General features: G+C 36.9%; 5 protein-coding genes across 5 annotated transcripts; 3 read left to right on the forward strand and 2 right to left on the reverse strand.

Annotated features, from left to right (window-relative positions):
• Positions 1–92: 92 nt before the first annotated feature.
• CBG27860 lies at positions 93–759 on the reverse strand (the record flags this gene model as incomplete). Its single annotated transcript, XM_045240082.1, has 2 exons — positions 93–356; positions 592–759. 2 exons carry the CDS (start codon positions 757–759, stop codon positions 93–95), a joined length of 432 nt encoding a protein of 143 aa, XP_045097858.1.
• A 4,330-nt stretch (positions 760–5,089) lies between these two features.
• CBG00082 lies at positions 5,090–10,138 on the forward strand (the record flags this gene model as incomplete). The annotated part of the gene is made up of 8 exons (XM_045240083.1): positions 5,090–5,147; positions 5,980–6,255; positions 6,301–6,446; positions 7,218–7,483; positions 7,527–8,075; positions 8,118–8,396; positions 8,687–9,034; positions 9,838–10,138. 8 exons carry the CDS (start codon positions 5,090–5,092, stop codon positions 10,136–10,138), a joined length of 2,223 nt encoding a protein of 740 aa, XP_045091465.1.
• A 312-nt stretch (positions 10,139–10,450) lies between these two features.
• Cbr-pgp-13 lies at positions 10,451–14,867 on the reverse strand (the record flags this gene model as incomplete). The annotated part of the gene is made up of 10 exons (XM_045240084.1): positions 10,451–10,651; positions 10,699–11,637; positions 11,682–12,044; positions 12,093–12,295; positions 12,343–12,584; positions 12,629–13,878; positions 13,921–14,092; positions 14,141–14,274; positions 14,322–14,596; positions 14,642–14,867. The coding sequence occupies 10 exons, from the start codon at positions 14,865–14,867 to the stop codon at positions 10,451–10,453; spliced, it is 4,005 nt and encodes a 1,334-aa protein (XP_045091466.1).
• Positions 14,868–16,404: 1,537 nt separating this feature from the next.
• Positions 16,405–16,563, forward strand: CBG27861 (the record flags this gene model as incomplete). The annotated part of the gene is made up of 1 exon (XM_045240085.1): positions 16,405–16,563. One exon carries the CDS (start codon positions 16,405–16,407, stop codon positions 16,561–16,563), a length of 159 nt encoding a protein of 52 aa, XP_045097859.1.
• Positions 16,564–17,376: 813 nt separating this feature from the next.
• CBG27862 lies at positions 17,377–17,619 on the forward strand (the record flags this gene model as incomplete). Its single annotated transcript, XM_045240086.1, has 1 exon — positions 17,377–17,619. One exon carries the CDS (start codon positions 17,377–17,379, stop codon positions 17,617–17,619), a length of 243 nt encoding a protein of 80 aa, XP_045097860.1.
• Between the last annotated feature and the right edge of the window lie 42 nt (positions 17,620–17,661).

The raw sequence follows: 17,661 nt of genomic DNA on the forward strand, positions 1-17,661 counted from the left end.
AGGCAACCTTGTGTCCTTGCGTTTGTACACTTTTTTCGCTGAAGAAGAGTCAGCGAGAAAGAAACATAAATTCGTCAATCATGGTGGCCACTTTAGTGAATAGGTTGGAAGCGCATCTGCTTCGAAACCCATATAGAAATGGAGAAACTTGAAGAACAGGGAACATCTAAATTGAAATACTCCCCGGCACGTCCTCCACCTTGAACTCCGTTTTTTGGTATCAGAATCTCACTCGTCAGTGATATACGGATACATGCGTCTGGCTGGACCATGACCAGTAGGAGAATCACTGTCCTCTCGATAGTGGAAGCGGACACGAAGAGACGGCAAATGGGAGCGTTGAAGAACAGAAGGTCCTACAATTTGAAAAAAAATCACCTACAAGAGAAGTTTGTAACTTTTACTACTTAATTGCTTTGATTTTTTATTCCAATAACTTCATAAAACTTGTTCTTTAAGTTTTTGAAAAAATTTCTGTCGACGCCATCGCGTTCGAAAAAGATACAGCAGAAAAATATTATAAGATGAATCACATATATTTTATATTTTATTATGATGCTTATGTTTTTAGTGACATCTTCCAAACTGAACTAGCGTAAAAAATAGTGTATTGGGCAGTCGGTTGGGGACAAAAAAAAAACATTTCTCGAATACGAAGACCATTCTAACAGATCCGACCAGAAGCTGCACCCCGTCAACCTCCGACCAGAAGTTTAACTCCTGTGCTCGAATCGCTTCATTCTGAAGATATCGCTCCATGGTTAAATTTTTCGATACTCTTTCTTATTTTTCAATTTGTGTGGTGTGTGTATGATGAAATTTCCCGTGTTGTAAAATGGATGTAACTTGTCTAAGGGTTAAGACAGTCTTCCCAACCAACACTGTAATTACAGATTGTCAGATTTACGATATCGTCATCATGGGAAGATACGATAGTCACACATGCGCTCATTGGAGAGTGCAGAGAACGCAGGAATTACAGACAAACGCAAGGGGTGACTAGATCGTCGCCCCGCCCCTGCGTTTTCACCCATAACCGCTCATAACCTTTCCTATGACGACTACCTGAATAGACGTCCACATTTTCAAGGGTTCTCCAAAAATCCCATAAGTGAATGGATTTTTTAGAGTTCCTTATTTGATTTTCCCGAATATTCTCTATATCTGAACTAATATCAGGGGTTTGCAAAAGTAATGCGCGTTTTTGATGCAACTTCCTTTTATTGTAAAACCAAAACAAGATATCATCAATCAATAAGATATTCTCCATTATTGTTCACTACTTGCTGCCAACGTGTGCGCAATTCAGCGATGCCTTTCTTAAAGAACTCCTCTCGCTGTGACTCGAAATAGTCCGCCACCCAAATTTGCACTTCTTTACCGCTTTCGAATTTTTTTCGATGATGTTGCATGGATCGGAATAGGTGATAGTCCGATGGTGCCAAATTGGGACTATATGGCGGATGAGGCAGCACTTCCCAGCCCAGCTCCCGAGTTTTCTGCTCAATGATTTTTGCAGTGTGTGGTCGAGCGTTGTCGTAGAGCAAGAGTGTTGTCGAAGTGTCCACGCCTTGGCGTTTGAGAGCTTGGTCCACACGGTCCAGCTGATCTTTGTAAAGGTCCGCATTCACCGTTTGACCAGGTCTCAGAAGTTCAAAATGCACGAGACCTCGTGTGTTCCACCAGACACATATCATCACCTTCTTTCCGTGGATGTCCGGTTTTGGAGTCGGTTTAGAGGTCTCGCCAAGACTCAGCCACTGTTTTTTTCTCCCATTATTGTCACACTGAATCCATTTCTCATCCGATGTCAAAATTGAATCGAGGAAACCACGATTTTTGGAGCGGCGCATCAGAATATTGTCAACTTCAACACGTCTTTCCTTGTTCGAATCGGAAAGCTCATGAGGGACCCATTTTCCACATCTGTTTGTTTTTCCGATTGCATGCAAATGTCTGGAAATTGTGGAAAAATTGCAGTCGAACTGCTCCGAGAGACTGAGAGTAGTTTGGCAAGGATCCACTTCAATTGCTGCTCTCAAGGCATCGTTGTCCACCTGCTCTTGACGACCAGGGCGCGATTCATCTTCCAATCTTTCATCTCCGCTCCTGAAAACCAGCGACGACACTGACTTTTGGATATAGCTTCTTCACCGAATACAGGAGAACGTGAGCGGTGAGCTTCGGCAGCCGATTTTCCTTCCTTAAATTGGTGCCGCAAAAATGCTCGAAGGCGAAATTTTTGGTCGGACATCTTCTAGAATGTTTTTTTTTTCATAGAAATCAAATTGAAACAGCAATATAATATAACAAAATGAAGCCCAAGAACGCGCTTTTTAAAACAAAAAAAATTGAACACAAACCGTTTGTTTTGGGTGAGATACAAAACACCAAACTTGACTCGCATTACTTTTGCAGACCCCTAATATATTCACGCTAAGAAGTTTTTTTCAAATTATTCGGATTTTCTTTGGATTTTTTCCCAATGAAGGTGAGTTTTTTTTAATTGGAAGCCTTAAAAGTAGCGAATTTGGTTCAAACGATATGATTATTTCTTGCAAGCATTTAGCCAATTTCATAACTTACATGGAATGACTCCCAAGTGTTACCCTCGAAAAAAACTCGAGACCTGAATGGTTGGATAGAGCGTAAAAAGTTATTTAAGATTCCAAACGGAATAGTTGGTAAACATTTTTTTTTGGGAGTTATGGTCCAAAAAATACCAAAAAATGTCTAAATTTTCAAAAAATCATAACTATGTCAGTATATGTTTGTTTGCTGAAATTTAAAAAACAATAGATAGACAATTAATTGATCATTTGAAAATTAAATTTTTTAATTATTTTCCTATTGATTGGATTATTGATTTTTCGAAAAAATCAAAAATTTTTTCAATAACTCAAAAATCCTAGAATAACTTTTTTTTTCATTATGACCATTGAATTTAACACATTTGATTTACTATAGAAACATATCAATATCCCGGGGGAAATCATGCTCACACAAGTTATACCGAAAAATATCAATTTTTGGTACTTGCCTTCTTTGAATTCGTTGTCCTCCGAGGCCGCTATGGTGAGGGGCATACTTGTTTTTGTGATTTTTAGTTGCGTATCGTTTGCCTAGAGTGTTTAAAATAGAATCCTGCGACATACAAAGTCATTTTTTCAAATGCCGTACCATTTCTTAAAATCATCATCTTGAAAAAAGCAAAATTTTGACATGTGACAGGTCACATCTATAGTTAAACTTGATAGAAACGGCCAAACTATTTTTTTAACATAATCAGAAGAACTTAATCTTATCAACGGCTTGAACAGAATTTCGATTTAGTCCCTAGAATCAAAAATATTTACGATTTTCCGAACCTGACCCCTATTTTTGGTGAAGTGTGACATGTGACAGGGCACATCTATAGATAAACTTGATGGAAAAAGCTAAACTTTTGTTTAAACATGATTAAAATAACAAAATCTTATCAACGGCTTGAACAGAGTTTTTAATTAGGCCCTAAAAATAAAAATATTCACTGATGATGGGACACCTTTTGTTTCTTATCATAACTTGAGAACGAAAGAAAATATCAAAAAACTGTTAACGCCATTCAATTTAAAATTGAAAAATACTATTAGACAAATTTTATTGGTTTGTTTCGTATCATGAAAATATGTGAAATGGAAAAGGTCGATATCGGTTTTTCTCCTTTTTTCCTCAATTTTCCGATATCGTTTCATCATTAAGCTGAGGCAACCACCTTTTTCACTCTTGCCACGTACGGGGACTCAAAAATGGAGGGAGAAGTACGGTAGTCTACCGTGTTTTCTCTTTTAAATTCCTCTTTCCAAGTCTAAAGGAAAGAAATCTCCCCCGCTCACACGTGCGAGAAGTGGGGATTACTGTATCTGCGCGCGAAACTGTATGCGCGCCAAAACGCGTCTCCTCTCTCTCGGCAATTATCATGTTTTCTTCAGTCTTCGCTGGAGGTTGATCACGATTGGTGACCCCTCGTTTTAGTGTTGCTCACTGGTTACAAAGGTTTTTAAGAATTTTATTGAGTAAAATCAATAAATATTGTTTTCATAGAGTTTTGAGTTTTGAGTGCCTTTCAGGTTTTACAGGTTACAAAAGGTATTTTTGAGTGCTTAGGTTTTTTTTGTGTCTGTTGAGTGAGTGCATCGCGGTTTTTCTGTTGCACTCTCTGCGTCTTTTGGTGTGTAATAGTAACTTCGCGTATTGATGACGTTTTTCAAAATATCCGGCAGCAATCGACGATCTAGGAATTATCTATATGTGTTACTTCCCGAATGACTTTGAAGTAGGAAGAAAAATTGCAGAATTTTTGAAAATATTCCAAATGATTGATTATCTTCCACCATAGACAATTATCTTCTTCCATTAGGCTCGGTTTAGGTAGTTCGCTGAATTAACTATCTCTAATTGTAAGTTTTTTTTGGCAATTTTCCGTAGTCTCAATTTTTGCTAACTTTTCTTTTTTCTGGATTACTGTTTCAACAAGATTTTCTTATCAGTTCGAATAATGCAAAAGTTTTAATTACATGTGAACTCCGTTATTTATTCTACAAGGTATCTTTGTGTGTGTGTGGTAGCCTTTTTTTCGCCAAAACAATATCTCTTCTAATTGTTGAAGATTGTTTCTTCCACCGTCCTTTAAATTAAATTATTATATTCCCTTCTGTCCAACCGATAAAGACTGAATTCCTAATTTTGTCCTTCTCTTTTTTTTCTATTCCCTTTCATACATTATTTTATGTTGGCTGAAATATGATTAGTATTTGCATCGTGTGCTCAGAAATTGAGCCCGAATTATGGGAAAATTCATAACACTGCCGGATTAGGGAGGTATCACGCATGTAGATCACGAGAGTGAAAAATGAGGACTACACAAAGACAACACTGCCCTGCGAAGCTGTGAAAGAGCGGAAAAGAAAGAGGGCACCGATAAAAGAGCAGGAAAAGGGCATAGACGCAGTGAACTAGCCCTAGCTTCTCGTCCTGCTTTCACACTCGTCCCACTTTTCAGACAAGTTCTGCTTATACTCTGCTTGTTTCTAATTGAATAATTTGCAGAATGAATCTCAATTCAACAAACTTGTCCATTCAGGAAATTGTGGAGAAATTCAGAACAAGTAAGTTATAGGAATGATGAGCTTAGTTGGTTGGTGGTTCGGAATTTTGCTAGGATAGATAAATAATTTTGACGTCATGTCGCCACAAGTTCCAATTTGATATCGCTCTCTCCGTTTTTTGCTGGAGACGGGCATAATATGTCTCATAGATTGACGCTTCGGTAAAGACCGGTGCATTTATTTGTCCTGAAATGGAGTGATATTCATTTGATGTGTTTTAGGCCATTTTAACGTGGTGGCCTAAGTTGTGCAAGTTGAGATTTTTAGGCCATTAACTCTTTTAATTGGAAAATGACCTGGTAATCATTTGCTGTGTTGTCTAGGCTATTAGGATATTTTAACGTGGTGGCCTAACTTTTGCAAGTTGAGACTTCTATGCCACCAGCTGTCTTAGACCTGGAAACACCTAATATTTATTCAATGTGATTTCTAGGCCATTTAAAGGTGGCGGATTAACTTTTGCTAGTTGAGATTTTTAGGCCACCAACTTTTGAGACAGAAAATGGTCTGATATTCATTTCTTCATTTTTTTTTCTGAATCATTTCACCGTGGTGGTCCCCTTTTTTCCATATAATTTCGGCCCTTTTTTCCATCTAATTTCGTTTTTTGGACATTTTTCGCTCTTTTTGTACACGAACTTTTCAAGATTTTCAGGTTTTTTTTATTTGTCATGAGTCCTCCCTCCCCTCCCTCCTTTTTTCTCAAGCCCGTTTTATTTTTAGCTTCCCATTAAAAGCAGAAGCTTCTGAAGGAGTACAACATGTGAAACAAGTAAAATCTCATTCTGTTATAGAATAATTTTGTTTTTATAACTTTTAATCATTATTTCAGACGCGTTCCTAACCGATGAATTGAAAGACTTCAAAATTGAAGATGAAAATTTCAGTAATGAAATTTTCAACCAATTTCTGTTTGAGTGGAATTATCATGGAAAAGTTTTTCCTTCGATTGTTGAAGAATTGTCTCAGCGACTAAATGTGACAAAAGTGGTGACTGATCACATAGATCTCATTCCTCGCGTTTGTGAGGTGATTAAAAGTTTCCAACTGAAAGAGTTGAGCATTGGTTCACATAATTCTTTGAAAATATTCCGCACCGAAGATGATGGTGAGTTATAATAAAAATATTTATTTTATAGTTAATTTATTTCAGACGAATATCGGTTTGTTAAAGCTACAGTTGATATTGTTGCCTGTCTCAAAACACTGATCGAAGGCAAAAACGGAAAATGTTTGAAGTCTCTCCGTATTGTGGGCAACCACAAAAAAGAAACATTTCCAGATGGTTGGATAAAACAAGTAGGTTCTATCTACTAATTTTTATTCATTTAATAGCTCTTTTTCAATAAGAACGTCGAAAGTTTCGATAAAAAATTTGTTTCTGTCTTTACTTTTCGATTATTACTAAATCTTTGGAAATACCAGCCCGTTTGCCGCGCTTCCGGCGTTTCAAACAGCTGGAATCCCTTTTCCTTTTTCTTTTACTGTTCGTCGCTTCGAAACTCACTCTTTTTTAAAGGTCACGTGAATCTATATTTTATTTTCCAGCTTTTCAAAATTTGCGGACAGAGCCACTGATAAAGAGACGCAACTTCATTTATTTATTATAAGAATGATAATTTCAGAGCCCATATCACCTATCCCAGACTATTAAATATGACCGTATTTTAAAAATCAGAATTTGAAATTTTGGGAATCTGTATTTCTCTGGAGTACCAATTCAGAAGAGATTTGTAATGGCCTCAAAATATTTCTCAGTTTGAAGGGGGTCTTCGACCAAAAAATTTTTTTGCATTAGAATGTCTTAAAAGTTATCTATTTTCTCATTATTATTATTGCGAACAATTCAATAAAAAATAATCCGAAATCCCCGAAAAACGCCTTGAAAATTAGAAAAATTCAAGAAAAACGTTGCCTAGGAGGGACCAGGATTTGCAGTGAGAAACCTAGATTACGCTAGCGGCATTTGTAGTGTACCTGAAGAGATGTATATTGTTTTAGAAATTTTTTTTGTTTTGAAGTTCATCATTAATTTTGATTTTCAACTCAATTGATCAAAAATGTTTCTAGATTCATGAACTCTGTCCGTTGGTCGAAGAACTCCATCTTCCCATGTGCTTCTTCTCTAAAAATGACTTCGATTTTCTATGCGAAAACTTTCGCACGTTGCGATGTTTGAATATCGCTGGCTCAGAGTATCACAGTTTACGTGGGATTGGACAACTGAGAAATTTGGAGGTTTTCCATGCTGGAAACGCCGTATCTGAAAATAAAACTGACGTGTCAGAGTTGTTCGAGTTACAGAAATTAAAGGATTTAGACATCAGCGGCCACCGGTGAGTTCAAAATTTATCATTGAAACCGTACCTTCTATTTAAGGTATCACATTTCTCAAGAAGTGAAGTGGTTACTGAAAACCCGTGGATATTTTCCGTTGAAAGTTCTGAATTGTGGGTATAACGATGTATCTTTGAGGGACTTATACGATCTGTGCCAACGTTTCCCTTCACTTAAAACGATTGGTCTGCTAGGTGGAAGCTTAATTATCAGAAAGGTTGACATGAAAAATATTTTTTCAGGAACTAGTCTTCAAGTGAGCGAAAATATTCCAGTACCAAGAAGAAATACTGAGCTGATGACTATCAAAACCTTACCGTCGGCCTTCAGATCAATGAAATATTTTCTTTCGAGAGACCCGCATAGTCTTGGTTCTTTCGAATATTTTCGAAACGATATCTACACAAATCCGTCGTACAGTCGTATTTTCAACCATATTGGATCAGTGTTCGAGAAACTGAAACGTGCAAAAACGATGAAACAAACTGATGTTTGTGGTTTTTTGGAAATATTGATGAGTGAGATGTCAAGAAAGAAACCAGCCGACTGGATTGTTGCACCTCTACTGGCTCATACGAAATCACTAACAGAGTTTGTAAAGTTTTAGTTGTTACTAATTAATGTTTTATTCAGTTCTCGTTTCTTCTGGAAATGTGTTGACGACACACGGTTTGTGCCTGCTATTCTGCACGTCTTGGATCGGACCCCTCTCGAAATAGAAACGATTGCAGCTGAATCGTTTGCTATTCATAATGTATTGGAGATTCTAAACCATTACTGCAATTTTTTCCCAAAAAGCAGATTCACCGATGATATCGTGGAAAGAACTGCACACGTCTTCTGTCGATGTGAAAAAGTGGGAAAGGATAGGATTTATACCAAATGCTTGAATATTTTTCAATTATCCATGTGGTGAGCACTATTTTTATATACCTTATTTCCTCTAATAGAAAGCCACCTCTAATAGAAGCCCACCCTGGCTGTGCATTTTTCTTCTCGGTTAGTGTAGACATACTTTTTTCTGGTTATTTCAGTTGATTTTTGTTGTTTCAGAACTATTCCAGTTCAGTTAAAAACCGAAAACTATCTAATTTGAGCGTTTTCTTTGATATTAGTCCACCAACAGAAGGAGGTTGAAAAATAGAAGTCCATGAGCCTCTATTAGAGGAAGTACGGTATCCGGTTCTCAAAGGTTTTTGCAGTAATGTTCCCCGTGACCTTGCTCTCAATCTGAATGAAGGACAAGAGATCCAATCTCAATGTATGAAGTTGATGGATAAAATTTTCGATAGAGATATTGTCAAACGATTTCGTTGGATGATCGTTGGATTTATGAAAATCAATGAATGCGAAGAAGCGAGAGCCATTGATCTACAACGTCGTTTTATGAATGAATTCTGTAGAAGAATGAGACTGGGTGTAGAGAACGGAGATAATGATATCACACTTCGTGTACGCAATTTCTCAGAGCTGCAGTTCTTGCTAGCCATGAATGTCAAGGCAGTGGATATTTTCTTCCGGAAAACCGAAGAGGCATGCATCCACGTTATGTAAGTTTCCTTACAAAACCCATCTAATATATTTAACTTAGATTGTTAAAAGTAGTTATGATGATAACTCGAAATTCCAATTCATTGAAAATTGTTTTCCATTAGTTCTTAAAATAAAAGAATTGGCTCTGTTCTAAATTAGAGATCTTTTAAGAAATAAGTTTCTAAAAAGTCATATCAAAAAGTTACTATTCTATTTACTGAAAAAAATGTTTTCTTCAGAAGACTTTTTTTTAATTAAAAAAGAGCTTTGATTTGAGATACAGTACTGGTGAATTAACGAAAACTTGTTTTTCATTAACAAAAACATTAACAAAAACTAAGATTAACAAAAACTGAGATTAACAAAAACTTGTTTTTCAGTTGATTTCGATCATTTTCAGGAGTTTGAAGCTCGGCTGTCAAGTTTCCGATCACTCTTTAACTTGTGGTTATAAAACAGATTTATACTGAAAACTTTGACATTACAGAATTTTTTAAAGAATCTCTAGTTCTTCAAATAACTGCCAACTTCTGAAGAACTACCCTAGTTTTCCTATTTTTGTGTTGAAAATGCGAAAAAAGCAGATGTTCTTCAGAACTCGACCATTAACTGAAAAACTATGAATTTCCAGAAAATTCCATGGATGAAACGTTTTCTGCTGGGTCTCTTTATATAACCTCCAAAGTTTTCAAAGTGATGACATTTGACAGCAGAGATCTAGGCTCCTGAAAATTTTCAAAAATTTTGAAACTCAAAATTAACTGAAAAACACGTTCTTTTATATTTTATTGCACTGTAGATACACATACTTCTACTTCAGGAATCTCATCAACTACGGATCAACGTTTTCAAAGAGATACGGAATCTCCTTATTAGTTGAACTATATCACCATGCCGAAAAGAGAGATAGGGATCTGCAACGCCATATTGAACCCGAGTTGCAAGATATTTCGGGAACAGAAGCCTTTGAAATCGATTGTCAGAATAATCCGCTAGCCCGCCTCGAGTATATTGTCGACATTGGAACTCGGGAGCAGTCGGAATGGGCTAGCTGGGTGATTGAAAACATGAACAAAGGTTTGAATCCGGATGCAGTGTTTGATTTCCGTCCGAGAAGATAAGCTCCAGAGATAATCTTACATTGTTACCTCTTTTACTCACATGTCTTAAAACACCGACCTCTTTATCTCGAATGTTTGATATTCAAACACAAGCTTATCTATTATTTAGATTTTTATACGTTTTCTGTGAAAATAAAAGCATTTATCTGGACTTCGTTTCCACTTTGAAACATAATACAATACTATAATGAGCGAAAACTTTATTGAAAAATATGCGGAAAAATCTCACTTCAATATCGCAACCCGCTGATTAGTAACTAAGCTCAAATTTACAAGACATGACACAAATGTACAAGTACGAAATATGAGAGCTCAAATTGCAAGGTCTTGTTTCTTAATGAGCTCGAAATATTTTCCCTTCATATGCATCAGCTCGTTGTGAGTTCCCGCTTCTTGAACTCGTCCGTCGTCGATGTAGACAATAAGATCGGAGTTTTGAATCGAAGACAGCCGATGTGCGATGGTAATGCATGTTCGACCTTCTCGAGCACGATCGAGAGCTTCTTGTACTGCCTGAAAATTGTAATTATGAAAAATTTCATATACCAGTTTTCACCCACCTTTTCAGACTCCGAATCCAATGCTGATGTCGCTTCATCGAGTAGCAAAATTTTGGGGTCACGAACTAATGCTCTGGCAATAGCAATTCTTTGTTTCTGACCTCCAGATAGTTGTCCTCCTCTTTCTCCAACCTCGGTATCTATTCCAGCTGGCAAATTTCCCAGGAACCGATTAGCATTGGCAAGTTCCAGTGCTTGATTTATTTTCTCAAGTGGCACATCCTTCAATCCAAGACATATATTCTCTCGAATCGTTCCAACAAATAGTCTTGGCTCTTGTCCAACCAAAGCCATTTGTGTTCTCAAATGATACAAAGACATGGTCCGGATATCCTGTCCATCAATTCGGAGTGCACCTCCAGTGACGTCATAGAACCGCTCGAGCATACTAATGCATGTACTTTTCCCTGATCCAGATGGTCCCACAATTGCAACAGTTTGTCCTCGGAGAGCAGTCCATTGCAAGGTTTTCATTACTGGTTGATGTGGTCGTTGAGGGTAAGAAAACTTGACATTTTCGAATAGAATGTTTCCACGAATTTCCGGCTGAGATCCAGTTTTTACATCTCCTGTCTGAGGTTTACGGTAGATTAAATTGAACATTTGTCCTGCTGCTGACTTGGCTCCAACAAATTGTGGGAAGAATTGAGCGGACAGAATGATTCCTTCGCAACATAACATCATTGCCATAAGACTTCTGAATGTCTTGTCAACTGGCTGATCTCCTTCGTTAATAACTCTGATGGCCAGTGCAAAACAGAAACACGACATGTAATACATGAAGTTTTGGGTGATACTGTAGTTGATAGCTTCGAAGACAGACTTTCGGAGTTCTGTTGTCTTTCGTTTCTTCGACTCGTTCTCGTAACTATTCAAAAATCGTTTTGTTCGTGTCAAAAGTTGAATCGTTTTCACATTTTCTATAATTTCAATGGCCACCTAAAACGATTTTATAGGAAAGAAGCAAAAAATCGTGAGCTTACTTTTCCAGCATCATCATTCTGCATATGCTCCACTGCTAATATTGTAATCTTGAAAGCTAATCCACACATAACAAATCCCAAGAAGAAAATTAGTGACGTTCCAAGGATAGCCACTTGCCAGCAATAGATAAAACCAATAGTCACACATGCCACCACAGCAGAGAACGCATAGATTACTTGCATCATCCTTCCATCTACAACTGCTTTCACACTGGGAGGGTCCGCGGCAAGTCTGGTGATCAAACTGCCTGGAGCATGAGCTGGATTATCAAAATAGGCAGAATCCTGATAGAGAAGGTTCCGGAAAGCGTCAACACGGAAGCGAACACCAAGGTTTTCAGAAACAATTGCAAACATGACAGTCTAGAATTAAAATAGTTATGGAAAACTAATTTCAAATGATATACTGACACTCAGTGTTTGAAAGAACCAAATTCCAAGACCCACTCCACAATGAGCTATGACGGACATGACAAATCGGTGCATCATTTTTCCTCCATACGGGACAAATTCAAAACCTTCAAACACCCAAGACAACAATAATGCAAATGCTGGCAAATCGAGCCCTCTGATAAGCGCGGCCACAAGCCCAATGAACATGTAGCCGTAGTTTCCTGGAATTGGTTTTTTGAATCGATTATTAATCAATGTTTTTTTTTACCATGAGCATTTTTGAAAATATCAAGATATCCAGCAGTTACTTCTTCATCTTTCTCCATAGTCTCTTTCACTTTCAATGCGAATGCTTCATCTTCAGCAGTTGGAACATGTGATGGCTTACGGAAACGGTCGAACGAGTGGTTAGCGAGTGTTCCTCGGCGGAACTCATCGGAACCAGATCTTCCTGAACTTCTTGAACTCCGAGTAGACACTTGCCTGGTGAACATAGTTGGCTTCTCAAACCTGAAATTGCACTATCTTATATATAATACTTTACGCAAACTTACTCATCAAACTGATCCTCTTGTTCAGCTTCCAGCTCAATGTCTTCCGGATCTTGTTTGAACTGTTGAGCCTTCACTAAATTATAGTATCTTCCTCCAAGTGCAACTAGCTCCCCATGATTTCCAGCTTCCACAATGACTCCCTTCTCGAAGAAGACAATTTTATCAGCTTCACGGATTGTAGAGAGTCTATGTGCAATCATAATAGTAGTTCTTCCTCTGGCAGCATTGTTCAGTGCAGATTGAACCACACTTTCAGATTGAGCATCAAGAGCTGATGTAGCTTCATCGAGAAGTAGAATCTTTGGATCACGAATAAGAGTTCTAGCAATGGCGACACGTTGCTTCTGTCCTCCAGAGAGTTGTACTCCACCATCTCCAATCAGTGTATCGTATCCTTTTGGCATTTTCTTAATGAAATCGTGTGCATTTGCCATCTTACAAACTTCAATCATCTTCTCACGAGTGGCATCAGGATTTCCAATAAGTAAATTATTGTGGATGGTGTCATTGAATAGAATCGGCTCTTGTTGCACAATACCCACAATATTTCTCAACCAATCCATATTCAGGTCTCTTACGTCAACTCCATCAATTTGTACGCTTCCATCTTCTGGCTCATATAATCTTGTTAGAAGACCAACCGATGTTGACTTCCCACATCCTGAATGGCCAACCAATGCAACAGAAGTTCCAGGTTCGACGGTTAAATCGAGTCCGTTTAGAACTTTTGCCTCTTTCCGAGTTGGATACCGGAAGTGAACATTTCGAAATGTCACCTTGCCTACTACTCTATCCAGTTTCTTTCCAGCTTTAGAGTATGGATCAATTTTTGGAACTCTGTCAATGGTTTTGTAAATAGAAGCAGCAGCAACACGAGCATTGAGAAGAACCATTAAGTGAGGAGAGATGAGACCAAGGAAATATGCACCGAGTAGCATTGCCATGATAATAATGAACACGTCCCCTGGAGATTTAATGATTCCAACTTTTAAAAGGTATCCACCATAAAGAATTCCACAGCCCATGAATGCTAACAGCCAGAAGAAAAACATGCCACCGAAGAATCCACTCCAGAATCCACCGATAATAGCATGCCTCTTTCCAGAATTCAAATGCTTTTCATACTTGGCAACCATTTCTTCCTGTCCGTTGAATGCTTGGATAGTTCGAACACCCATCAGTGACTCCTCGGCAATTGCACCAGCTATTCCAACTTTTTCCAATTCTTCTCCTGTGCTCTTTTCCAAGAACTATAAAATAGCTATTTTTTAATAGATAAGAAATTCGCTTACTCTAGACAGAAGTGTCATGCAAATCGTAGACACCGGAATGAGACCGACCATCATCAGCGCCAATCTCCATTCATATACAAGGGAGATTATCACGGAAGTCAGGACCATTGAAATACCACGAATCAAAACTCCCAGCTTGTCTCCAACTCCGTCTTGAATTCGTTCCATGTTGCTAAACAAAAGTATTTTTTTGGGATCATTAGAAGTGTAATTTTATTACTCGTTGAGTCTAGTAGTAATAGTTCCTGAGAGGTTCTTGTCAAACCATCCGGCGTTTTGTCGGAGGATCGAAGAAATGTACCGGTTTCTCATTTGAGTCATCATACGACTACAAACCCGTTGGAAGCACATGTACTGAAAATTCGATGGATGATGATGGACACTTTGTTTTCTGAAGTTACCTGACAGAAATCGTTTATGGATACAAATATTCCAAGACCCAAGAAAATATACACATTTTCCATTGCTTTATTCTTAAATTCTTTGCTCAATGGATCTACTACCAGCAACACATTTGTCAATCGACCCCTAAAATTTTGAATTTTAAATTTCAAAAGTTCCTTGAATGTGTAACTAACGAAATGATGGCAAGAACCGGTTGAGAAACGCCGGAGATGATGGAAGTAACGACGCCAATTATCAGAAGAATGTAGTCGAACGGTGTGGCGAAGCGGAACTAAAATATGGGTAGTTCCGAAATTTTTATTCGGTTGGGTACAACATACCAATTGTAATAATGAAACTGGTTTGAATTCAAGAACTTGTGAGGAGAGGTCACATCTGAAAAATTTAACAATTCTTTGAAAATGTGAAATAATCACTAACCGACAAAGTAAAAAATTGACTGCTTTTTCAAACACAGATGGGAAGTATTCCACTTTTTCATCGTCGTCATCATCGTAACTGGATGTTTTCGAAATACTGGATTTTGGTTCTTTGTCGTCCATTCCAATTGTCTAGAACAATAAAAATTTTTCTAGTGATTAATTGTAAATCTTACAGTTATTTTTCTTGGAAGATTATTTTGAGAATCATCCAGATTTCCTTGGGGCGGATCAGAAGACTTTTTCTTATCAGAAGTTCGTTGTAGAAATCGTTTCAAAATGATAATTTATTGATAACAGTAGGTAGTATTCTCTGAAACAAAAACCTTCAAAGATTGCTAGAAACCAAAAAAAAAGACAATCTCAGAACAAAATGATCTTCTGCCATTGTTCGCAAACTGTTTAAGTACCTGTGTGCGAACTATTTATTCAATTTTCCCGTGTTTTCCAGCCATAGACCATCAAAAAGCGTGTTTTGTGTGCGGCGAGAGCACCGGTTCAAACATTCACGTGAAGAAACTTAGACAGAGCAGAGAGTACCCCATCTTACATTGTGTAGAAACTACGCTTTTTGGGGGCGGGGTTTACCAACCTAAGTTTTCGCAATGTTTCGCAAATATGACACCACAGGACAAGAGGAATTTTAATGGGTTTTTGTTACCGCCAACCTGAGATTACGCTGAAACACTGATAACCTACAAAAGTGATTTTTAAAACGAGTTTTGTAGTTTGGAGTCTATAATCAGTTGTGCATTTTATCACTTTTTGATTGCTAAAAGAGATAGAATATCATTTTATTGAGGTTTTTTTCTTTGATCAATTATACAACCCGAAAAATCTAATTTGTGATAATCCCATTAGCTTCATCTACCGTAAAACCTCTAATAGAACGACACCCGAATCGTCCACTTTGAGCCTATATATCTCACTTCTTTTGAAAGATATCAAAAAGTGGTTAACTAGTAAAATGTTTATCAGGATATCAGCAACATTTTACTAGTTAGCCACTTTTTGATATCTTTCACAGTAAATGAGATATATAGGCTCAAAGTGGACGATCCGGGTGTCGTTCTATTAGAGGTTTTACGGTATTTTGTATTTTGTTGTATTGTGTATCCCCAACCCGGAAAAATATCATGCTAGAATTTATGCAACATGAATTGATATTCAGTCTCCGACCCTCAAAAAAAATCAATCAGTTTGTACCGTTTTTCCCACATGGTTATGCAAAAAAGGCAGCAGTTTCATTACTGTTTTGCAAACCTGCAAACATGAAATAATATAAAAACATCAGCAATTCAGAAGATCTTGACACGAAATCTAGGATTTTTCTAGTTCCGTTTTCATTACCACGCATCATTCATATATATTCATTTCGTATGTAAGGAGAGACCAAAAAAAAGAAGAGAAATTGGAAAGGAGGGAAAAAAAGAAGAAGTGGTTCCAGTATTATGTATGCGTGTGTCCACAAGGCATCATCGTGGATGGGATGCCGCCCGTCGGCCTCGCAAGTGTCCTTTCCCTTCTTCTCTTTCTTCTTCTCGAATGTTTTTTATTCACTCTGAAGTTCATATTGATTTTTTAATGGGAGACTAATGTTTCTATAACTATTGTATTTCTTCGTATATTTCTTGTAATCAGTAATTTTACAGGGCGTAACATGTCATGCACAATGAGCTGCTTTGGGAAATTGATAGTCTGCTTGAATCCAAATGCTTCTAAAGGAAAGGAATATATCAGGTGGGTGATTTTTATAACAAAGGAATTTACGAACACAATTCGAGTAGTCATAGTTCGTTACTGGGATCGAAAATATTAAAAACTAAAACTACAGTGTTTCATTTTTTGATTATTATAGAAAAAGTGGTTTGCTTCTGGCTTTCTACATTTGAATGTTTGACTCATTTCAACATTATCTTGTCATACTCTTCAATATTTCGAATGAAAAATCCCATTTTCTGTTCATTTTTTTCGAACCTAAGGAATAAGGAAAAACATGTATTTGATAACGACAGCAAAAGGAAATCAGAAGAGAAAGAAAAAAATCTATGTTTTAATGGGAGACTGATGATCTTCTAACTATGGGAAATTTTTCCTCAAATGAGCATTATCATTTTCCGATTTTCAAGACTTTTCATTATAACACGGAAAATTATTTGTGAAGAATATATCGAAGTGTAATTTATAAATTTAAATTAATTTTTAAAAATTATTATTTTTATGCTTCAAAAAAATGTTTTCAACCCTTATTATTGTTCATGTTTTTAGAAGATAAAAATTGTTAAAAACAGCCAAAACAATAAAATATATCGTTTATGAATTATGGATTCTCGATGATGATGATTTTTCACCATACATGCGTTCCCACTCTAGTCATAAAAAATTTAAAAAGTCAACTAAACAGTAAACACTATGCTGGAATGCCCCTTTAGCCGTCAACCTTGAGCTCGTTTATCCCGATCCTTTTATTAAATATGAACAAGTTATCAACTGCCAAGATACTGCCGATTTTTTGTTAAACATTTTTTCCTGTTTTGTTATGTTAAACATTTTCTCAGCCATTTTTTGATATCTTTCACAGAAACCGAGATAATTGGGTTCAAATTTAAGGTTAGGAGATCATTCTATATGAATGTTTACAGTATTGATTTTGGATTTTTTGTTTTCAACCTTTTCAAAAAAATTTCAAAGTTTTTTTCTCGTTTACTATATAATCATTTTGTTTTCAGTTGCTGAACTTTTCGTATTTATAAGCTCTCTTGTCAGTTGTTTAGTTCAGTTTGCTGCTTATGTTAGCTCTTCAAAATTTTTGTTAAAATTTCCAATCAGCACGAAACGCCTGATAAATATTCAATTCCAAGTACAAACCGTTTGATTATTTTACTACGTCGTCTGTCGACAAAAACAACTGAAATAT

This window comes from Caenorhabditis briggsae (assembly GCF_000004555.2).
Source record: "Caenorhabditis briggsae complete genome, chrX, whole genome shotgun sequence".
Classification (NCBI taxonomy): Eukaryota; Metazoa; Nematoda; class Chromadorea; order Rhabditida; family Rhabditidae; genus Caenorhabditis; species Caenorhabditis briggsae.